The following is a 21,336-nucleotide window of genomic DNA, read 5'->3' on the forward strand; positions in this document are numbered from 1 at the left end:
ACATATTAGCAATATCAGAGCTTGCAATATTGGGTTTACATGGGCTTATGTTGCCCCCCCCCCCCCCTCCTCCTCCTCCCCCTCCAGCAAGGTATAATTCTGCACTGTTTGAGTTAAGGGGGTATGTCACAACATAACAGCTTTTGCAGTAAAATATGTTTATACAACCATTCATTCCATTTATGGCTGCTTGAATCCCTCAATCATTATTTTTTAATCTATAGAGTATTTCTGAAAGGTCATACCAGCTCTGACTGATGGTTATGAAATAGGTTTGTTTGACCAGGTACTCTGAGGCTGTCCATTGTTAGACCATAGTGGGCCACGGGATTCAGGATTGGAAACGGGCAATCAAGGGTGCATCTTGAATGAACACGGAACACTGGCCCATCCTGGATTGGTTTATCTCTAGCCATCAGTTCATGTCCATCCAACTGATTGAGTGGGTGTGTGTGTGTTCTTGCTCAGGCGACCAAAGTGTCGGCAGACGGTGAGCAAACAGGTGATGATGCTAACAGAATCCACAAACGAGCTGAAGACCTGGAACTTTTCGTCAAGAACACCCTACTGGCTGCAGAAGGTACTGCGTCTACATTCCTATAAGATCCTCCCACAATAAAAAAAAACGGTTAAATCTAAATGACTTTCCTGCCATAATGCTAGCTTAGTGTCTGAGAGCAGAGTACTAATTCAGTGTTGTAAAGGCCGGAGGGTCAGGATGCTGAGGGAATTAGTGCCTGGGCTCTGTGCTGTGTCCTCTGCTCTGTGATTAGGCGCCTCTGTGCTGTGACATTCTCTCTGGGTTGAAATTGGAAGATGAATCACTTGATAAAGGGCCTAGTCGCTGTAGCCGTGGAGCCATGTAATATCCTAATTAATAGGGATGGAGGATGGGGTCTGGAGAAGGCGGTATAATCAGAGTGGACTGGCACGTGGTGGCTCCTCACTGTGGGCAACGTGATTAGTGTCAGCAGGGAACATTTCTCCACCCAGCCTCGCTTGCCTCGCCAGCATGGACTAGCCCCGCTCCACACTCTACAGCAGGTGGGACTGGTACTGCCAGATCTATACGGCACACATACACACACACACACACACATAGACATCAAGCATTTCGCTACACCCGCAATAACTTCTGCTAAATATGTGTATGTGACCAATACAATTTGATTTGATTTACGCACGCACGCATGCACACACACACACACACACACACACACACACACACACACACACATTGAGATACACACACGCACACATAGAGACACACACACGCACACATAGAGACACACACACGCACACATAGAGACACACACACGCACACATAGAGACACACACACACACACACACACACACACATAGAGACACACACACACACACACACAGAGAGAGACACACACACACACACATAGAGACACACACACACACAAACATGCACCCAAACCTTCACTGAAGCTCAAACACAGTCTCTGAACCTTCACAGGATTGGACTGGTTCAAATGGGCTATTGACATGTCTACTGATTGAGCGCAATGACACACTTAACAGATGCCATCCTCATTTACATTAAAATAGTCTTTTCTGAAAGATTTCCAAAAAGCAATGAACACACTGAAAGTCAAATTCACAGAGCATGTCTCACTTAACTTCCCCACAGATTTTCATAAGCACATCGAGCAGCTCGTGAAAGCGGTCAGGAAGAGATTGGATAGTTTTTTTTCCATGCTGATGCATTCGTAAACGAATCAATCTGATGATGCGATCCACGGGAACGTTTGTGTTTAATTGCCTTTGAAACATGGTATGTCATTATTCCTCACCGGGCTCCTTTAATAGGTATATATTTTGTCTTTGTAATGCCGTGAAATGTTTATGTTGGAACTCTTCAGGAATGTAAGGAACGCATCCAATTAAGTCTCATCTTCATCTTTTATTTGATGATCTGTTTTCTAATTAGAACCCAGCCGGAGCAACTTCTCTCCCCGTCTCTTTTGAACTGATCGGGTTTTTGATTTCAAAGACCACATTCATTTGATTAAAGTACATTGTTTTGTCAAGCAGAATTTGAATGTCTTTGAACCTAAAAAGAAGTCTCCAATTGCCATTGAATGGGATGTAAAAAAGTGAAACTTTTCTGCTTTTGTTGTCAATCACTTTGTTCTGCCTTGCCTTTGAGCCGCTCATCTAGCTAGCTGCTTCTGTAGCTCATCCATCTGTGCTCTGAGAACACGCGCACAAAGCCTTGGCTGTGCACACACAGCTCATTGCTAATCGTGGCATCTAGTGTCGGTCAAAAGTAGTACACACTTCCTGTACTAACTAACTGGCCGGGTTGAGAGGCCAGGGTGGATTCAGCATGGCTCTTTGATGTTAGCAGCCTAGCGAACAGACACACAGCCTTTTCAGATCCCCCCCTCCCTCCCTCTCTCTCTCTCATCAACGAGGGGGTTCAGCTTGATCTCTCTCCCTCTTTCTGTTTTTTTCTGTCTGCCTGTGCTGCCCTCCTGCTCTGTCTCTGTCTATCTGTGTCTGTCTGTCTGTCTGTCTGTCTGTCTGTCTGTCTGTCTGTCTGTCTGTCCCTCTACCTGTCTGTCTGCCCCTCTACCCCTCTACCTGTCTGTCTGCCCCTCTACCTGTCTGTCTGTCTGTCTGTCTCTGTCTCTGTGTACTTTAACATGTGGTAGTCAGTCTGGATGTCTGCCTCAAACATAATGGTAATCTTCATGGCATGTCAAAGCAGCAGCAGTGTGTTTTGATGAGAGGAGACATGTCTCAAACTCTGTTTGATTTCTACAACGCATACTGTTCTCAGGCTTTCAGCTAGAGGTGACAGTATAGGACACTATGCCTTATGGCAGTGTGTATGTGTGTGTGTTTGCATGTGCGTGTTAAAATGAGAATGGCTTCCCCGTGTAATCTATCCTCCAGTTCTGAAGGTCAAGGCTAAAGAGCTGAATGAGACTCTGGGCAGGAGGAACGGAGCTCCAGAAAAGAGCCTAAACGAGATGCACCAGGAGATCGAGACCATGTTAGCCGAGCTCCGCAAACGCCAGCTGGGAGGCAAGAAGCACATCTCAGAGGAGGAGCTGGGGTAAGGCCTGACTAGTCAACCTCAGATCACAGATAGCATGAGAGATGTCTAGCTATTATGGTCCACACAGGGATGGAACCATCCAGTCATACGCACACACTGAATGACTCCTGTGTCATATTTCTAGGAAGGCATCCCCTGCATTTCCTGGGTCATCATAAGCTCAGCTAAATGAATGCTTTCATATCCTAGTAAACGAAGAGGCGATCCCTTTAAAAACATACTGGTATTCTGGACCAACTTTCACATGTGCGTTTTGTTTCTTCATTTTTTTATATTCCAGAAATAATCTTCAGCAAATCTCAGCTGAATAAATAAAGTTTACTTTTCTTATGCAAAATCTTAATGAACTAATTAAAAGTGGCTTGAGGTGGGTGATAGGGATATTATTCTAATCCAACCAGCTTCCTTCTGGCTGAGGCCTGGAAGAGTCACGCAAGAAGAAAGAGTGACATCTAGTGGCTGGTCTGATCCTGCGTCAGGAGAAGAAGACCGAAAGGAGAGACAAAGAATATCTTACCTCCTTCTCACACCATACAGTGCTCTGATGTGCTCTTCCCCTCTTCCTGTCCCTTTCCCAATCGCCCTCTCTCTCTTTATCTCTGTCTATTTTTCTCTAAACGCTTCTCTCTCTCTCTTTCTCTGTCTATTTTTCTCTCCAGACTGGCGGAGGCCCTGTACCAGAAGGTGAAGCGTCTCTTCGGGGACCCCCACCAGGCCACGGAGGACCTGAAGGCAGAGGTGACAGAGAAGATGGGTGACCACCGGGCCAAGCTGGATGACGCCCAGGCCCTGATGAAGGATGCCCAGGGGAAGAGCAGGGAGGCTGGGGCCCTGTCCGGACAGAACCAGCGGAACCTCACCACCCTGGAAGTCAGCAGCCTGGTCACACATACATACATATACTAACTATCACATAGCGATGTATGCACCATCGCTCACAACGTGGGTGGTTGTTTCTGTAAAGTTACTGGAGCTGACTGTTTTTGTCTGTCTGTTTGCAGAGGAAGAGGGATGCTGTGAGCTCAGTGAAGAAAGGAACTGAAGACGTGCTGGCAGACGGAGAGCGCATTCTGGCTGAAGCTAATGGTCTCTCAGACAGCATCAATAAGGAGATTGAGGTATACACACTCTTTTGCTCACACACATATCCCAACTCCAATCAGGCCTGTCAAGCCCGTCATTGTGGAAGGAAGACACACCTTTACTCTGTTGAGTTGCTGTTGTGATGTCAGACAGATGTAGCCTGCAGCACTATTGGACTTTACTGTAGACCTTTCTTCTGTCCAGGACTTCATTTGTACATCTGTACGTCCCACCTGCATCAACGAGGGGGGTTCAGCTTGATCTCTCTCCCTCTTTCTCTCTCTTTCTGTTTTTTTCTGTCTGCCTGTGCTGCCCTCCTGCTCTGTCTATCTGTCTTTCTGTCTGCCCCTTTACCCCTCTCTCTCTCTCTCTCTCTCTCTCTCTCTCTCTCTCTCTCTCTCTCTCTCTCTCTCTCTCTCTCTCTCTCTCTCTCTCTCTCTCTCTCTCTCTCTCTGTCTGTGTGTGTAGGATCTGGAGGAGATGGAGCATGAGCTTGGTCCTCTCCATGAGCAGCTGGACTACAGGGTGAGCCGTCTGACCCAGGGCCTGAGTGGCAACACCCTGACTGACCTGCTGCAGGACGCTGGGAACCACGCTGCTGAGCTCAACGAGTCCTCAAACATACTGGACCGGTACAGACAGACAGACATACACAGGCAGGCACAGAGGCTGGCTCACAGACAGTGTATTGGCTGGTGTCCTAACCAAGTCTCTTGCTGTCTCCTCATAGCATCCTGGCGGAAGCCAAGAACCTGTCCTTTAATGCCACGGCAGCGTTCAACGCGTACAGCAACATCAAGGACTTCATCGAGGAGGCTGACAAGGAGGCAAAGCAGGCCAGGGCACGTGGGACAGAGGCCCTTCAGCTGGTGAGATCTGTGTGTGTGTGTGTGTGTGTGTGTGTGTGTGTGTGTGTGTGTGTGTGTGTGTGTGTGTGTGTGTGTGTGTGTGTGTGTGTGTGTGTGTGTGGGGTGTGTGGGGTGTGGGGTGTGTGGTGTGTGGTGTGTGTGGTGTGTGTGGTGTGTGTGTGGTGTGTGTGTGGTGTGTGTGTGGTGTGTGTGTGGTGTGTGGTGTGTGGTGTGTGCGTGCGTGCGTGCGTGCGTGCGTGCAAGGACTCGAAGAGGACCTCTCTCTCTAATGTGCTGAGCAGCAGAGATTTGGCATTTAAATGTTTTGCATTTCCTTATTCATTTCCATTTGTAACGCTGGAGAGATCAAAGTTCCAGCACTGTCGTCCTTATTATCATGACTCTGCCTCCTGCAGCAGCAGCCAGCAGAGGTGGCGACAAACCTGTTCGCCCTCTCTTTCTTCTTCCCTTCTTCTCTCTGAAAGAGAGAGGGAGAGGCTCAGCTGGCTGAGAGGCTCCTCAGCCCGTGTGTCCTCTGTTCAAAAACACTGCTTTTCCTCTCCATGCACTATTACTGTACTGTAACAATAAATAAAAAATATATAAAGAATATTAATTTATGCACTTTAATGTGTTAAGTTACGATCTTAAGTCATGTGCACCTAAGGTTCTCTATTGATAAAATATATTATAAGTTCTATATTAAACAGTGTTTGTGTAGTACAAGATACCTATGAGTATCTTGTACTATTTTATTTTTGTATGTACACTATGTAATTCTTCTACTACATTATTCGGTCATTGTAGAATGCACTGTTCCTTATATTCAAGCTTACGTTCTTGGTGCACACACACACACACACAGGCATCAGGACCCAAAGGCTCTTTGAAGGATAACGCCAAGAACTCTGTTCGGAAGAGCGCTCAACTGTGGAACGAAGCCAAGCAGTTAGAGAACGATGTGAAAGGTAAACCCAGTTCCACTGAGACAAAATCACGTTGATCCTCTCCCCATGCAACACCCACCAACTGTGATAATAAGCGCCAGACATATTTCAAAGAGCTGTGCTTTTCCTGAGGAGAATTGGCGTGGATATGTGTTTTGGAACCCGAACGGACCGTCTTTGTGTTTCAGAGAACGCTGAGAGTGTGGGCAGTCTCCAGGCCAGGGTGAAAGCTGGCGGCTTGAAGAACAAGGGCTTGCTCAAGGATCTGGACGATACGCTACGGAAGCTGAATGCAATCCCCAATGGTAAACCACCGGAACAACAGTAGGGAATGACCTTTGTTTAAAAAGAAAGCTGCAAATGAAATACTTCTTGTTGATGTGTGTTGCTGCTGGAGCAATTTTGTCAGGCAGAGCCCAGGATGTTTGGAACAGAATGGATCGATAGTGGTGTAGCTAGGAGGTGAGAGGCCACCCGCTCTTGTAGATCCACAGTGACAGAAGTCAATGCGGCACAGTCCAGGTTAAATATGGGAAGGTATCAGGCAGACGAGGCGGCGGGGGGTGCGTTTAAATCATCTGACAGGTGGACAGCAGAGTTGACGTGACGCTTTCTGTAAGGCTGCTAAGACATCATGTAGGACAGACGACCTCCGATAGTCCGTACCATGTTGGATTACTAGTCTCTCTAGAACTTTAGATTACTACATACTGGATACCAACTGTGTTGTCCAGATACCGCAGCCAAGCTCCAGGCCACCAAGGCCAAGGCAGGAGATGCCAACGACACAGCCAACGATGTTCTGGCCAGACTGAGAGACATGAACCTGAGCCTGATGGGCCTGAAGAAGAACTACAGCAAGCTGGAGGATGACGTCAACAAGGCCAACAACATGATCCAGGACCCTGAAAAAAACAGTAAGAGATCCTCTGGGTGTTGTAGTTCTTAAGGGTAGGCAAGCCTGTAGTATCTACTGTATAATAAATGTATTGTCTGCGCCAAGTCATGACTTAAAATGCATTTGTTCTGTTTTTTTGGGGGGTTCAATTTAGTGTAGATAGCTATTACTCTGGCTCATTTCTGTCTCACACAATGGCATTGTATAATTATGTACCTCACATGTGTTTTTCTTTCTGTCCCATGTTTCTTTTGAACCCCAACAGCAATAAGTATGTATACCTTTCATATTACCTGATTAAAGCTCCTGCATGACGACAAGAGAGAGTACCCAGTAGTGCTGCATGGGCTGTACCATAGCTGCCGGGAAAAAATAGTAACAAAAAAAATGTCTCTTTCTTCCTTTCGTTCTGTCTTCCTCAGCATTCCATCTCTTTGTTTCACTTCAACGGGATTAAAACGTGTCTGTTAGAGCTTCACTACGCCTGTTATCCTAATGTTTGCCTTGGAATGATTACCGGTGGCTAATTATGAGCGCGTGGCAAGCCGTTTACGATGTCATCCTATTCTTTTGCATAGCCGCTTTCAGCTCTTTACCTTTCAATAAGTGATTATGATGCTGCCATCTCTCAACTGATCTCTAACTAATGGGCCTGGCTCACAGAAAGCAGTGGCTCTGGAATATCTAGAGCACTTAGTAAGGAAGTGCGATCTTTGGCGTTTTTAGACTGACGTCGCTCTACCCGGTGTGTGCGTGTCTGTCCGTCCCTTGTGTGCGTTTGTTCTTGTGCGTGCGTGTGCGTGTGTGTGTGTGTGTCAGTCCATGCAGCGGGGGCCAAGGTGAAAGACCTGGAGGACGAGGCAGACCGACTGCTGGATAAGCTGAAGCCCATCAAGGAGTTGCAGGACAACTTGAAGAGGAACATCTCTCAGATTAAAGAGTTGATCAACCAGGCGCGCAAGCAGGCCAACTCTGTGAGTCACACTCCTCCTCTCTCGTTCCCACCTCCTCTGTTTCCACTGCTTTGATCAGTGGCTTCTAAGCCGGCCATTCGGCTAATTGTGCCATCATCACGGGAACCATGATCTACGACTCGTTCTCTTTAGGCTGCGGTGCACATGCATCGCCACAGGTTGAGGGAAGCCTCTTTTAAACAAAGAACATTCTATCAAAGAAAATGTTTTCTGCTCCTTCCTCCACACACAGGCTCTTACACTCAAGGCTTTTTGATAAAGTGTTTTTGTATTTATTTGTTCGGTACAAAAAGAGTAAAATAACAAATTGTTGCTCTTGCACGTGTACTTCTGTTACTACACCGTTGTGTTTTCCTGAACGTTTCTTCCCACTGGGCACAGAAGTCAATTCAACGTCTATTCGACTTTGGTTCAACTGTCATTTCATTGAAATGACGTTGATTCAACCAGTGTGTGCCCAGTGGGTCGGGCCTTTTCAGTCTGTCTGGTGAAAGATCCATGTGGTGTCTCCATATAAAGATTAAAGTGTCCGTGTCCTCCGGGGGAGACTGTATCCGTGCTTATCGACCAGAAATCAAGAAAGGTCGTTACAACACCATCACTGTGAATGTGAAAACCACCTCCCCTGACAACCTACTCTTCTACCTGGGCAGTGCCAAATACGTGAGTCAGAGGAGATAGCACCACACTGGGATGGATGTGTGTGTTTGTGGATACAATCGCTAAGTAAATCACTTAACCCTAATATGGTAAACCTCTGGGCAACTAATACATTTGTGTGTGGAACTTGACATTATTAGGGCCATTTCTCACTGTTTAGGTTGGGCTTGTCTCTAGCTTGGGATGTGTAATGTGTTGTTGACCAATTCACTGGAAATCGTTCCACCAGTGGATATTTCTCAACATGGAAGATAAATACCAATCATGTTAAAGTCAGAGAGAAAATAATAAAATATGATTTGTTTCCCTGTGAGATCCTCAGGAGAGAGTGGGTGATATTGCGTCTATGTACTGCAACAGCGAGCGCAGCAATTAACCGGGCCGCTCAAATCAGACTATTTCATCTGGTTTCATCACTGATTTCCCTGGGGAAATCACAGTCCTGTTGCTCCTCTCCTGATTTTCCTGTGACTCTTAATTCCTTGGGATCCTATTCTAATGTGTCCTGCACTGTGCTACACTACAGCAACCTAGACCCATAGAGAGAGGGAGAATGGTAATGGACCTGTAATGGTATCAGATAGGAGATTGCAGCGCTGCATCTTATTGGCTCGTCATCTGTCTGCCTCTAGATTGACTTCCTGGCCATTGAGATGCGCAAGGGCAAGGTCAACTTCCTGTGGGACGTGGGCTCTGGAGTGGGCAAGGTTGAGTACCCTGACATGACTATCAACGACGGCAACTGGCATCGCATCGAGGCGTCACGGTAGAATGCCATTGTTATACATATTCTTCACCAGATCTTCTTCTTTTTTTCCAGAGCAAAGATTATTCAAAGGGATTCGTCTATGAGTTTATTCATGAGTTTGTCGTGTAACATTGATTGTGCCAGGTAGGCTCCTCATTGAAAAGTTCACAAAGTTTTAATTCCTCATCTGATCATTTCTGTATTGGTTCCAAGGAATGGTATCAATGGCACTATCTCTGTCCATGCACTGGAGGGTCCCAAAGCTGGCATCATGCCCACCTCTAAGAGTGGCACTTCTCCTGAGGGCTATACTATCCTGGATGTGGACCAGAATGCCTACCTGTTTGTCGGCGGCATGTTGGGCAGTGTGAAGGTACTATCACCTTTTGCCATACAGAAGTTTATCCCAGAGCTACATATTTAGTCCTTTGTTGCTTCTTTCTTTCTTTCTTTTTTTGCCAGATTTATTCGTATCGTTGTTTATGTATCAATGTTTGTCCTGCAGAAAGCGGACGCGGTCAAAACTACTACTTTCTCCGGGTGTATGGGAGAGACATACCTGGACAACAAACCTATTGGCCTGTGGAACTACAGAGAGAGAGAAGGAGACTGCAAAGGATGTGTGGTTAGGTAGGCCTGCATGTTCACATCACATTGAGTACCTGATATGAATGTAAGTGTACGGACTCGGGTTCACTTCTGTTGTCGATCTCGTGAACGTTCACAAATGTTTTACTCTAGAAGCTCACCATACACTATTGTACGCACTAAAAGTTCACTTGGCTGTGTGATTGCCGCTGAGTGTTTGGGGGGGGGTGTTCTCCAGCCCCCAGCCGTCAGACACAGAGGGGACGGTACAGTTTGATGGGGAGGGCTATGCTGCTGTGAGCCGGCCCACCAGATGGAACCCCAACGTCTCCACCGTCATGTTCAAGTTCCGCTCCTTCTCCACCGACTCCCTGCTCATGTACTTCGCCACCAAGGATACGGTAACCTCACTCATATACACACACCTGTCTCGTAACGAGGACTAGCAAACGCTTCAAGTTCAATAGTGATCTCTCTCTCTCTCTCTCTCTCTCTCTCTCTCTCTCTCTCTCTCTCTCTCTCTCTCTCTCTCTCTCTCTCTCTCTCTCTCTCTCTCTCTCTCTCTCTCTCTCTCTTTCTCTTTCTCTTTCTCTTTCTCTTTCTCTTTCTCTTCTCTCTCTCTCTGACAGAAGGACTTTATGAGTGCTGAGTTGAGTGATGGTCTAGTGAAGGTGAGTTTTGACCTGGGCTCAGGCACCGGCTCGGTGCTCAGTATCAAGAGACACAACGACGGCAGGTGGAAGTCCTTCACTATGGCCCGCATGAAGAAGCAAGGTGACCCTCACACTCATCATAACACGCACAACATTCCACTCCAGCTGACGTTTGTAGAGACTGCGTAGTTTGTAGAACCTTACAGCCTTGGTAGCTTGATCAGAGCTTTTTGCGGAACAGCCGTTTACCCTCCTTCCACCCCAGCCACGGTGACCATCGTGGACATAGACACCAATGAAGAGGAGAAGCTGGTGGTGTCATCCCAAGGCTCTGCCACCGGGCTCAACCTCAAGGAGGAGGAGAGGATTTACTTCGGGGGTTTGCCAACCATTGGAAACTACAGGTATGTACTCTGTAGGATGTCGATCACCTCCACAGTAGGGCCTTATGCTACATGTCTGTTTTTGATGCGGACCCACACACATGCACACACGCACGCACACACACACACACACATCAGCACACACATCAGCACACACATCAACACACACATCAACACACACACACACATCAGCACACACATCAACACACGCACACACACACACACACACACCTCGGATAGCTTGTCTTTACACCTTTGCTATGTTCTTTGCTCAGACACTCAGTACTGTACAGTCTGTTACCCACTGTTCCTATTCTTCTCATCATTTGGTGATGAAAGTTGAGGATTGACAAGGGGTGTAGGCAGCCAGGCAGACAGACAGACAGTCTCCATTAGAACACCACTGTCTTCTACCGGACCTGGAGTCAGTGTGTCACGTTGTCACTGCCCTCTCTGGCGTCAGCTCCCGTTTTAGCTCTAACAATAGATAACATGAACGCTAGCAATGGGTTATATAGATCTGTCATTGTGAACGTTGAATGTTAGACCTTCACAGTCTCCGGCAGCATCCAAGGTATATTCTAAAGGCCTTTATAGGCCCTTTCAACACACACAGGGAGAACTGAATGTACTTTCTTCACTTGTGATTGTGGCTCCTGTCTACGTGTTTTGACAGTGTTTCATTTGTGGGTCGTACGCTGTGCTGACGCGCATATGCTTTTTATGTTTTGTTCTTACAGTATCAAGTCAAGGTAAAACCGCGTACTGTTAAAGTTTACTGTATCACCTTTCGGCATGCACCAGCATACCCATTAACCTTCTAAAGCCTCTCTTGTAACTTGGCTTTTACCATGCAAGTTACCATGCATTTAGTTCAGAACAATATGCTCTTAAGTTGTAGATGCTTTAACGCAGCAAGCTGGTCATCAGAGTAGAGCCAGTATAGAGCCCTCCATTTCTCAATGGAGGTTTGAGATATTAGTCCAACTGAACGTGAGCACTACATTCTGAAGACCAGCTTCCACTCCTTTTTATTCAATAGCTGCTGTGTTGTCACCCCCACCACTTCTCTTGCATGTTCATGGAAATGGAATTTGCTGGCACTTTTGTTCCAAATTTTGAAATGAACTTTTAACAATGTGGTACTCTTCGGTAGCATTGCGTCTGCTATGCAGCCGCTGCTATCTAATTGTTTCATGGCTTTAGAATAAACCCCAGATAAAAGGTACGCCAAAGAAATGTTCTTCAAACACCTTCAAAAAAAAAAAGAAGCCCGACTTTATTCATGTAGAGTGAACGCAGTCTCAATTTGGTCGACGTCTCAAAGTCATTGGCTCCTGAGAGGAGGACAGCACTTGCACAATGAACAGAATGGAGGTCAGAATGGCAATGGAGACAGCGCTCTCTTCTCTTTGCAGGTCAGAGGTTACCAAGAAGAGGTATGCTGGCTGTATGAGAGACATAGAGGTTTCCAGAACACCCTATAACCTGCTGAGCAGCTCCGACTACACCGGCCTGACCAAAGGTTGCTCTGTGGAGGTCAGTTTATATGAGCACTCCTCCTCTTTCATACTCCTGTTCTTTTCCCCCGCCCCCTTTAACTACTTACACATTAGAGGCCTGCTCACCAAACATGGCCCGACACGTTGCCGAACATCCCTCGGAAAAAACCACGAGGAAGAATATAAATGAGTGAGGTCAGAAAACTGAAGTGAAGAAACTGAAAAAGAATAAGCAGAATAATGAGAGATTGATAGGGCACATAAAGGAGAGGAATCGCTTGCTTCTGAACGTGTTCTTTTTGTTCGGGAAAGAATATTTAAATATTTATGCAGACACCACAGACACGGAACGCAAAAGAGTGTAGCAATGCCAGGAATTGAGAGAGAGAGAAGTCATTTTGAATTCAACAAAGGCTGGTTTGTACCTCTCAGTTGTGTTTGGAAGATGTTTGCAAGAATTCACGCTCAATTCAGCATTTGTCGTGGACCCTGTGTCAATGCCAGATGATGCAAATGCATACAGTGGTACTCTAACAAGCTGTACTTTAACAAAGAAGGTTTATTATTATGTTTGACATAAGTCTGAAATTGATAAGAACATTATAAAGAAAGCAACAGGCTTCATACTATTACTGTACAATTATACAGTGTTCAGGTGATAAAAAAGAACCCTGAAAATGACTGATGACTCTCAATTGATTGTGCTGGGAATGACCGGGATCTTTGGTCTCTCCCCAACAGAACCTCCACACAGTGAGCTTCTCCAAACCAGGTCACATGGAGCTGAGGTCCATGTCCTTCGACGTCGGCACAGAGATCAGCCTGTCCTTCGCAACCAAGAGCGATAAGGGGATCATCCTGTTTGGCAGTGGGAGCACCAATGGAGCCAGTTCCCAGTTCCAACTCCCCAAGAGGAGACGCAGGCAGTCTGGGGAAGTAAGAGGAGGACGATGACACACACACACACACACACATGAAACAAACACACTCTCTCACTGCCTCCTAACTAGGCACCTAGTCCTCTATAATGTCACCTCCTTGTTCTTTATAAGTCATTGCATCCTATTTCCCAGTAGAATTGGAGTGGTTGTTGGAGGTGCTTCTAGATTTCTGTAATTTAATAAGGGGCTCTGTGCTGTCTGGCTGAGTTGCTTTGAAAAACTAACAGCACATTGATAATCAACTCCTACTGTGTGCAAGGCTCCTTATTAAATGAACGATAAAGGAGATGGATTGCCTGTAAGCTGTAATCATTATGCTTTCACCCGACAGCAAACAAAAGTTGATCATCTTTCACAGAGGGCTAAAGGCTTGGGAGATTTGTGACGACGGCTTTGATTAAAATATGGCTTTCTGCGTCTCTGTTAGGGCCCTCTTCGTCTCGCTCTCTCTCAATCTCTCCCTCTCTTCGCCTGCAGACCTCTGTGGGCCAACACATCAATTATGGCCCGTGGCTGCAGGAAATGATAGTGGGTTTAACCTCTAGCATTCCCCCTTCATGTGCCGTTAGTAAGAAATAGATTATACAACAGGCCTCTGATGGATCACGTCCAATTCGGCGATAACCCTCGGGAAAGGTCCAGACCGTCACCTTTGAAAATCATTAGGGCCTGGTAAATGAAGTGGATGTCATTTCGAATGAGTACAAGTCGGCCTCGCCGGGTCTCCGTGTCCGCGTCATTCATTCTGCCAATTTGCGCAGGGGGACAGGAGGAGCGCGTGCTGAATCAGACCAGAGGTATTGTGACGGTAGCGCTTCCTCACTCTCCCCAGGCAAACTCCCTCTGTGCATGCTAGTCTGCAATTCCTACGCTGTCGAGGGATGTGCTCACCATCGCACTGGACTGATTACAGAGAATTTAATCATAACAAGAGGCACTTAAATCTATCTATTTCTTGCCTGGTATGTTTCAGAGAGGGACGCAGTTTCTCTGAAGTTCTGCCCAGACAGAATCGAATCAAGCCGTGTAGAGAAAATAGAGGACTTACATAAATGCTATAGGCCCTCAGGGTTGAAAAGCATATCATTTATGCAATTACATGAAGTTTACTTCCGTTCTCAAAGTTTGTGAGGTTTCATCATGAATTTGTTTTTGTTCATGTTTCTGGGCAAAGGGTATACAGTTCTAATTGTCTTCAGGGCTCCATGTTGCATAAAGCCTTCCTGACTTGTCCCAGATAGCGCATAAAGCCTTCCTGACTTGTCCCAGATAGCGCATAAAGCCTTCCTGACTTGTCCCAGATAGCGCATAAAGCCTGTCCTGACTTGTCCCAGATAGCGCATAAAGCCTTCCTGACTTGTCCCAGATAGCGCATAAAGCCTGTCCTGACTTGTCCCAGATAGCCCATAAAGCCTGTCCTGACTTGTCCCAGATAGCGCATAAAGCCCTTGTTTAATAGCCATGGTGTTTATGTGCGATAATGCCATCATGTATAACCCTGTGTCCCTGAGTCTGTCCTGAGGTGGTGTTGGTCATTGAGATTGGATGTTGTTGTGCCTCCATGGTTCTTCCCCCTTTCATCTCCTCTCGTTTCCCCTGCAGCCCTTCCTGGCCGTGTTGCTGAACAAGGGGTCCCTGGAGGTGTTGGTGTTCACAGGCAGCCACAGCCCACGCAGGGTGGTCCGCAAGCCTGACCAGGGCATCCTGCACGACGGGAGAGAGCACACACTGCGCATCGAGAGACTGGGCGGCAGGTGCATAACACACACCGACACACGCACATTGGTATTGCTATACACTGAACAACAGCGTCCTAACAGTTCAGCACAATAACTGGTGTCTTAAAAAACGAGTTCCCAGCCATTCATATTTAGCCCGAGCTGGCTCAAAGTGTCTCACTGACCTGAGTGGTTCTCTGTCCAGGTCGTTTGCCGTCCAGGTGGACGAGGAGCTGAAGAGGGAGCAGGCCCTTCCTAATGACCAACCCATGGGCATCAAGAGACTGTTCATCGGGGGTATCCCCCCTGATGTAGAGCTCAGCTCCCAGAGACCCAACGACCCCTTCGAAGGCTGCATCTGGAACCTCATGATCAATACTATGTACGTCTCTCACCATCTCCTGTTATCTCCCTAGTACATCTATGTCTATCTACCATCACCATTCGTTATCCTGATCGTAGATATTATTGATGGAAGGCAGTAGTTGCTGTTTCATGGCGAGTTTGTTTCTCCCAGTTAAAGAGGTTGTAAATGCTGTCACTCAACTGTTTCTCTCTACAGATGATAATATAATCCTATCATTAGGAATCAGTGCTCTCTCTCTCTCGCTCTTTCTCTCTCGCCAGTGGGCTAAACACATTTGACCCATATTTAGTTGGCTTTAATGGGGCTGTCCTTTCTGATAACCATGTTCATAATTCAACTGATTATACTGATAGCCAAGCCCCATCATCACCATTTACACACTCCCTCTTTCTCACCCTGCGTGCCTGTGTGTCTGTGTCGCCCTGCGTGTCTGTGTGTCTATGTCGCCCTGCGTGCCTGTGTGTCTGTGTCGCCCTGAGTGCCTGTGTGTCTGTGTCGCCCTGCGTGCCTGTGTGTCTGTGTGTCCGCGTGTCCGTGTGCCTGTGTGCCTGTGTGTCTGTGTGTCTGTGTGTCTGTGTCGCCCTGCGTGCCTGTGTGTCTGTGTGCCTGCGTGCCTGTGTGCCTGCGTGCCTGTGTGCCTGCGTGTTTGTGTGCCTGTGTGCCTGTGTGTCTGTGTGCCTGCGTGCCTGCGTGCCTGCGTGCCTGTGTGCCTGTGTGCCTGTGTGTCTGCGTGCCTGCGTGCCTGCGTGCCTGCGTGCCTGCGTGTCTGTGTGTCTGTGTGCCTGTGTGCCTGCGTGCCTGTGTGCCTGTGTGCCTGTGTGTCTGTGTGCCTGTGTGTCTGTGTGTCTGCGTGTCTGCGTGCCTGCGTGCCTGCGTGCCTGCGTGTCTGTGTGTCTGTGTGCCTGCGTGCCTGCGTGTCTGTGTGCCTGCGTGCCTGCGTGCCTGTGTGTCTGTGTGCCTGTGTGCCTGTGTGTCTGTGTGCCTGTGTGCCTGCGTGCCTGCGTGCCTGCGTGTCTGTGTGTCTGCGTGCCTGCGTGCCTGTGTGCCTGCGTGCCTGTGTGTCTGTGTGCCTGTGTGCCTGTGTGTCTGCATGCCTGTGTGTCTGTGTGCCTGTGTGTCTGTGTGCCTGTGTGCCTGTGTGTCTGTGTGTGCGCGCGCACGTCTGTGCATTTGTGTGTGTGTGTTTTCTTGACCGCTTGTTTATGCCCTACAGCCTCGCAGACTTCTCCCAGCCCGTGGCTTTTAAGAACGCAGAGATCGGCCAGTGTCCCGACCTGGCTCCTCCCCCTCCCCCGCTGCCCCTCCCAGAAGAAGAGGAGGAGGAGGAGGGGACCAAGGGAGAAGACGTGTCCCAGCCGCTCCAACCTGAGGCTCCTGCTGTACCACCACCCACCCCGACACCCAGACAGACCCCTCCACCTCCCACTGTAGGTCCCACTCCCACTTGAGGGGTATCAGGTTAAATTACTCATTTCCCACCCTATGATGGTGTGATACATTTTCCCCATGAGTCATACAGAGCTGACATCCATCCCCAGCAATGCTCAGCCAGGCAGGCCAGTTGGCCCTGAGTCTAAATACACTATCAGAGAGGTTGATGTGGCTGGAATAAAGAATGGGCCGTTTTCCAATCCATTAGGTCTGCTTTATAGGTAAAGCTGCAGTGTTGACAGGGCTCTTTCTTATAGCTCCTGTGCTCAATATATCCTCTCTGGGTGACAGCTGAGGTAGTGTAGCAGCGCTCTCTCTGTCCTCTCTCTCTCTCTCTGTTCTCTCTCTCTCTCTCTGTCCTCTCTCTCTCTCTCTGTTCTCTCTCTCTCTCTCTGCTCTCTCGCTCGCTCTCTCTCGCTCTCTCTCTCTCTCTCTCTCTCTCTCTGTTCTCTCTCTCTCTCTCTGCTCTCTCGCTCGCTCTCTCTCGCTCTCTCTCTCTCTCTCTCTCTCTCTCTGTCCTCTCTCTCTCTCTCTGTTCTCTCTCTCTCTCTCTGCTCTCTCGCTCGCTCTCTCTCTCTCGCTCTCTCTCTCTCTCTCTCTCTCTCTCTCTCTCTCTCTCTCTCTCTCTCTCTCTCTCATTGCATTGGCCTACCCCACCTGTATTTTCCTCATATATTTTCATGATACATATCCATGGATGCATCATCGTAGGTAAATGTATAGATTGCAACAGTATTGTCACTGGTAGTAGCTCTCTTGGCTTGCAGAAAGGATGTGCATTTCTGTAATACTGCTGTGATGCTTTCCTTAGCACTGTTCCTCTAGCTACCTGCTGTGCAGACTTTTGCCATTCACAACATCAGTGCCCCAGCCTGATTGGTGGACCGCCTGTGTCATGAATGCTGTAGCCAATCCGATTGGCAGTGTGTAACACAGCTTAACCCTTTCACCCCCCCGCCCTGCCGCTGCTTTAGGACCCGCCCCCTGTCGTACCTCCAGAGCTCAGCCCCGCCACAGAGGAACCTGACCACGGTGCTGTCACAGTCCCACCGGTACCACTCTACTCTTCTCACTCACTTCTCCCTACGTGTTAACGTTCTTACCCCCCCCCCCCCCCCCCCCCCCCCGAGCCGTCTAAGTACGTGTCTGCTGAACCTTCATCCCATTGGATTTCAGACAAAGACCTTCAACACCAAGCCGCCTGTGTGAAGATGTGTTGCTCATGTGAAATATACATTCCATGTCCATATTCTTAGTATTGGCAGCAGGCATTTTACTTTCAGTGGGGATTTTCTTAGAGTGACTTTAAGTTAAATAAATGCCCTTTTAAGCAATGGGAGCCTTTGTGTCTGAACAAAAATAAAGAAGAAAAGGGCATAGAAATGTATTCATGTACAGAAGTGTACAAAATAAGTGATTCAGATTCAAAAACAAATGTCAATTTTCAGGTGCTCTTAATAATAGCAACTCCATGTCTTTTTTATTAGCGCCATCTAGTGGCACATGTTAGAATAGCACTTTAGTCAAGTACTGTATATTCATATTAAATGGAAGGTTTGCATTGTCGCTTAATGCACTCTGCAAATGAGATCGTGTTAATATGATGTTTTTAAGACGACTGCTACTACCCCCTACTTCAACAGCTTTCCTGTGCTGCCGAGGCATCTCCAGTGGTCTTAGAGAAAGCCAAACAGTTTGGGCTCTCCAAAAACAGCCATGTTGCATTTGAATTCGATGACACCAAGGTTAAGAACAGGTATGTGGACTTCGAATGGCTTTGATAACAGTAAAGCCCAAATGAGACCTTTTCTTATCTAACGTACACATAGTAATGTTATGAAAGACATGGGTAACATCTGTACACGTCATGTTGGACTGAGAGTGTTGTGAATCTGTTTGCTTCCAGACTGATCATAGAGTTTGAGCTGCGGACCACAGCAGAGTCCGGCCTGGTGTTCTACATGGCGAGGATCAACCATGCCGACTTCGCCACCGTCCAGGTGAAGGAGGGCATGGTCCACCTCGGCTACGACCTGGGCCACGGCAACACCTCGGTCAGCGTGCCACGCATCATCAACGACGGACACTGGCACAAGGTCTGGGATCTCGAATCAGCTGGTGAAACAATCCTCATAGCAACAATGAAGCCAATATGAATCGTCATGTATAACCCCTAACATGGTGTACAGAGTCTGTAGGCAGTTACCATCGGGTCTACTTCACTGAGTGAGTTTATATGGTGAGAGCAGACAGCTAAATACTGTATGTCACAATGACGCTATAAAACCACTCTGACTAGTTAATTGGCCAAAACAGGAAGCAAGCAAAGTAACCAGAAACTACAGTACTTTATGTTCATCGTGTATTAAAGATTGTTATTGTCCTTATTCCCCCCTCCCCCCCAAAAAAATAAAAATGATTTTCCTTTCTGCTGTCTCAGATCCGGGTGATGAGAGAGAAACAGAGAGGTATACTGGTGATAGACAGCCGCTACTCCAAGCAGACCACCAGCCCCAAGAAGGCTGACATCCTGGATGTGGTTGGCATGCTGTACATAGGTGGCCTGCCCGTCAACTACACCACCAAGAGGATCGGACCAGTACGTTCATACACGCTTCCTCACATTTGGCCTGGTGTTGTATTTCATTTTGTAGGAAGTGAAACACGAGCTTCGCTGTAGACTCCGTGTTGCTGCAATTGTTTTGTATTAATAGTAATCATTTCCAAGTTGTGGGACGCATTCAAAAGCTCAATGAGAGGTTTCGGTGTAGAAGTCATGTGTGACCGTATAGTGTTGGCTGTGTTCCACTACTAGGTCTTGTACAGTATCAATGGCTGCATCAGGAATTTCAAGATGCTGGATAATGTGTTGGACATGGACGCGCCCACCTCCAGCCACCACGTGGGCAGCTGTTTCATCAGCACTGAGAAGGGAACCTACTTTGATGGCTCTGGATATGTCAAAGCAGGTACATTCTGACATTCGAAACGTAGAACTGTAGCTATAGTTATGACCTGGAGTTGTTCCTGACCATGTGACCTGACCAGGAAAAACTCCTGACCCCACAATGCAATATATCCCAACAATCACGTAATATAATAACGCGGAACAATACATGTTGATGCCGAATGGTACACCAACTTTTCAAAGTTATTTTTCAATCTCATGGCAGTTGTTGTATCAATTCTGACTGCTTCCTGTATCTCCTGTCCTCTGGTCCAGTGGGTTCCTACAGGGTGGGTCTAGACGTGTCTCTGGAGCTGGAGTTCCGTACGTCCCAGAGCAACGGGGTTCTGCTGGCGGTCAGCAGCCAGGTGGACACCAAGATGGAGGGCCTGGGCATCGAACTGCACAACGGAAAGGTGCACACAAACACAGAATACAATACTGCTTTGTTGTCCAACACACATTTCATTCTAACCAGACACTACAATCTCTTACTGTAAAGCCTAACAACCATGAACATGCAAAGCTATTGTACTGTATAAATGAATGAATGGGGTTCAACAGAATCATGGTTGCTCATAACTAACAGTCATGTTTTGTTACAAACTACTGATTGGACAAGTCAGGTGTATTCTGAGTATGTCTTCTTCCCTCCCTAGCTGCTGTTCCACGTGGACAACGGAGCGGGCCGGATCACAGCGGAGTACCAGCCTGAAGTAGAGGCAGGCCTCTGTGACGGTCAGTGGCACTCGGTCACAGCCCACAAGCTTCGCCACAGGCTGGAGATCATAGTGGACGGCAGGAAGGAGGAAGCAGAGAGCCCCAACGCCAGGTCCAACACCGCTGACACCAACGACCCCATCTATGTCGGTGGATACCCAGGTTCGTACAACACCACCAATGACTGCATATATGAATGGACAAAGCCATCGATCACGTGACACCATTCATTCCTATGTGAAGACTCAATAGCGCATTTGAATCCCAGGAAGCCGGTTAAAGGGATACTTTGGGATTTTGACAATGATTCCCTTTATCTACTTCCAGATGAACTTGTGGATATTATTTGTATGCCTCTGCGTGCAGCTGGAATGAAGTTGCTAACTAGTGCAATTGCTAACTAGCAGATACCCATAGACTTCCAGTCATTGTGCTAATGCTAGTTAGCATTGGCTCGCAAAACAACATCTAACTTCCTTCATACTGGACAAAAGAGGCATGGAAATGGTATCCACAAGTTCATCTGACTCTTGGGAAGTAGATGGCCAAAATCCCAAATTTCCGAAGTATCCCTTTAATTAAGATGGCGTCTAGTGGGAGATTTATGTAGACATAACATGTGCAATTTGAGCTAGTCCAGGAAGTGACATTGCAGGCTAGCTCAGTGCTGCCCCCTCTCACTGAGTATCTCAAGTTGAAGGCCGACCGAGGTACTGCAGGCTGCCATGAGCTACTAAATTACACTTAGAACTTCTTCTGTGTGAGGTGAGATTTTAAAATAATCGGTTCAAGGGCATACATCTAGTGTAATAGAAGCAATTATGATTGTCTTTA

General features: G+C 47.4%; 1 protein-coding gene across 6 annotated transcripts in view; it reads left to right on the forward strand.

Moving 5' to 3' along the window:
* LOC139407080 (laminin, alpha 2) overlaps nucleotides 1-21,336 on the forward strand; it is a 138,841-nt gene that overhangs the window by 115,957 nt on the left and 1,548 nt on the right. For 3 of the 6 annotated variants that reach the window (XM_071150427.1, XM_071150429.1, XM_071150431.1), the window contains 29 exons: nucleotides 469-580; nucleotides 2,929-3,091; nucleotides 3,754-3,964; nucleotides 4,096-4,212; nucleotides 4,646-4,809; nucleotides 4,908-5,046; nucleotides 5,891-5,993; nucleotides 6,161-6,277; nucleotides 6,707-6,889; nucleotides 7,690-7,844; nucleotides 8,364-8,507; nucleotides 9,137-9,270; nucleotides 9,466-9,625; nucleotides 9,758-9,882; nucleotides 10,079-10,241; nucleotides 10,470-10,614; nucleotides 10,759-10,897; nucleotides 12,295-12,415; nucleotides 13,120-13,314; nucleotides 14,922-15,073; nucleotides 15,243-15,419; nucleotides 16,618-16,831; nucleotides 17,810-17,887; nucleotides 18,479-18,591; nucleotides 18,742-18,931; nucleotides 19,276-19,434; nucleotides 19,651-19,804; nucleotides 20,059-20,198; nucleotides 20,442-20,664. In XM_071150427.1, coding sequence (XP_071006528.1) covers nucleotides 469-580; nucleotides 2,929-3,091; nucleotides 3,754-3,964; nucleotides 4,096-4,212; nucleotides 4,646-4,809; nucleotides 4,908-5,046; nucleotides 5,891-5,993; nucleotides 6,161-6,277; nucleotides 6,707-6,889; nucleotides 7,690-7,844; nucleotides 8,364-8,507; nucleotides 9,137-9,270; nucleotides 9,466-9,625; nucleotides 9,758-9,882; nucleotides 10,079-10,241; nucleotides 10,470-10,614; nucleotides 10,759-10,897; nucleotides 12,295-12,415; nucleotides 13,120-13,314; nucleotides 14,922-15,073; nucleotides 15,243-15,419; nucleotides 16,618-16,831; nucleotides 17,810-17,887; nucleotides 18,479-18,591; nucleotides 18,742-18,931; nucleotides 19,276-19,434; nucleotides 19,651-19,804; nucleotides 20,059-20,198; nucleotides 20,442-20,664 — 4,390 coding nt within the window. The remainder of the gene's footprint in view (nucleotides 1-468; nucleotides 581-2,928; nucleotides 3,092-3,753; nucleotides 3,965-4,095; nucleotides 4,213-4,645; nucleotides 4,810-4,907; nucleotides 5,047-5,890; nucleotides 5,994-6,160; nucleotides 6,278-6,706; nucleotides 6,890-7,689; nucleotides 7,845-8,363; nucleotides 8,508-9,136; nucleotides 9,271-9,465; nucleotides 9,626-9,757; nucleotides 9,883-10,078; nucleotides 10,242-10,469; nucleotides 10,615-10,758; nucleotides 10,898-12,294; nucleotides 12,416-13,119; nucleotides 13,315-14,921; nucleotides 15,074-15,242; nucleotides 15,420-16,617; nucleotides 16,832-17,809; nucleotides 17,888-18,478; nucleotides 18,592-18,741; nucleotides 18,932-19,275; nucleotides 19,435-19,650; nucleotides 19,805-20,058; nucleotides 20,199-20,441; nucleotides 20,665-21,336) is intronic. The other 3 variants (XM_071150428.1, XM_071150430.1, XM_071150432.1) reach the window with 1 other exon arrangement.

Source organism: Oncorhynchus clarkii, chromosome 4 (genome assembly GCF_045791955.1).
Source record: "Oncorhynchus clarkii lewisi isolate Uvic-CL-2024 chromosome 4, UVic_Ocla_1.0, whole genome shotgun sequence".
Classification (NCBI taxonomy): Eukaryota; Metazoa; Chordata; class Actinopteri; order Salmoniformes; family Salmonidae; genus Oncorhynchus; species Oncorhynchus clarkii.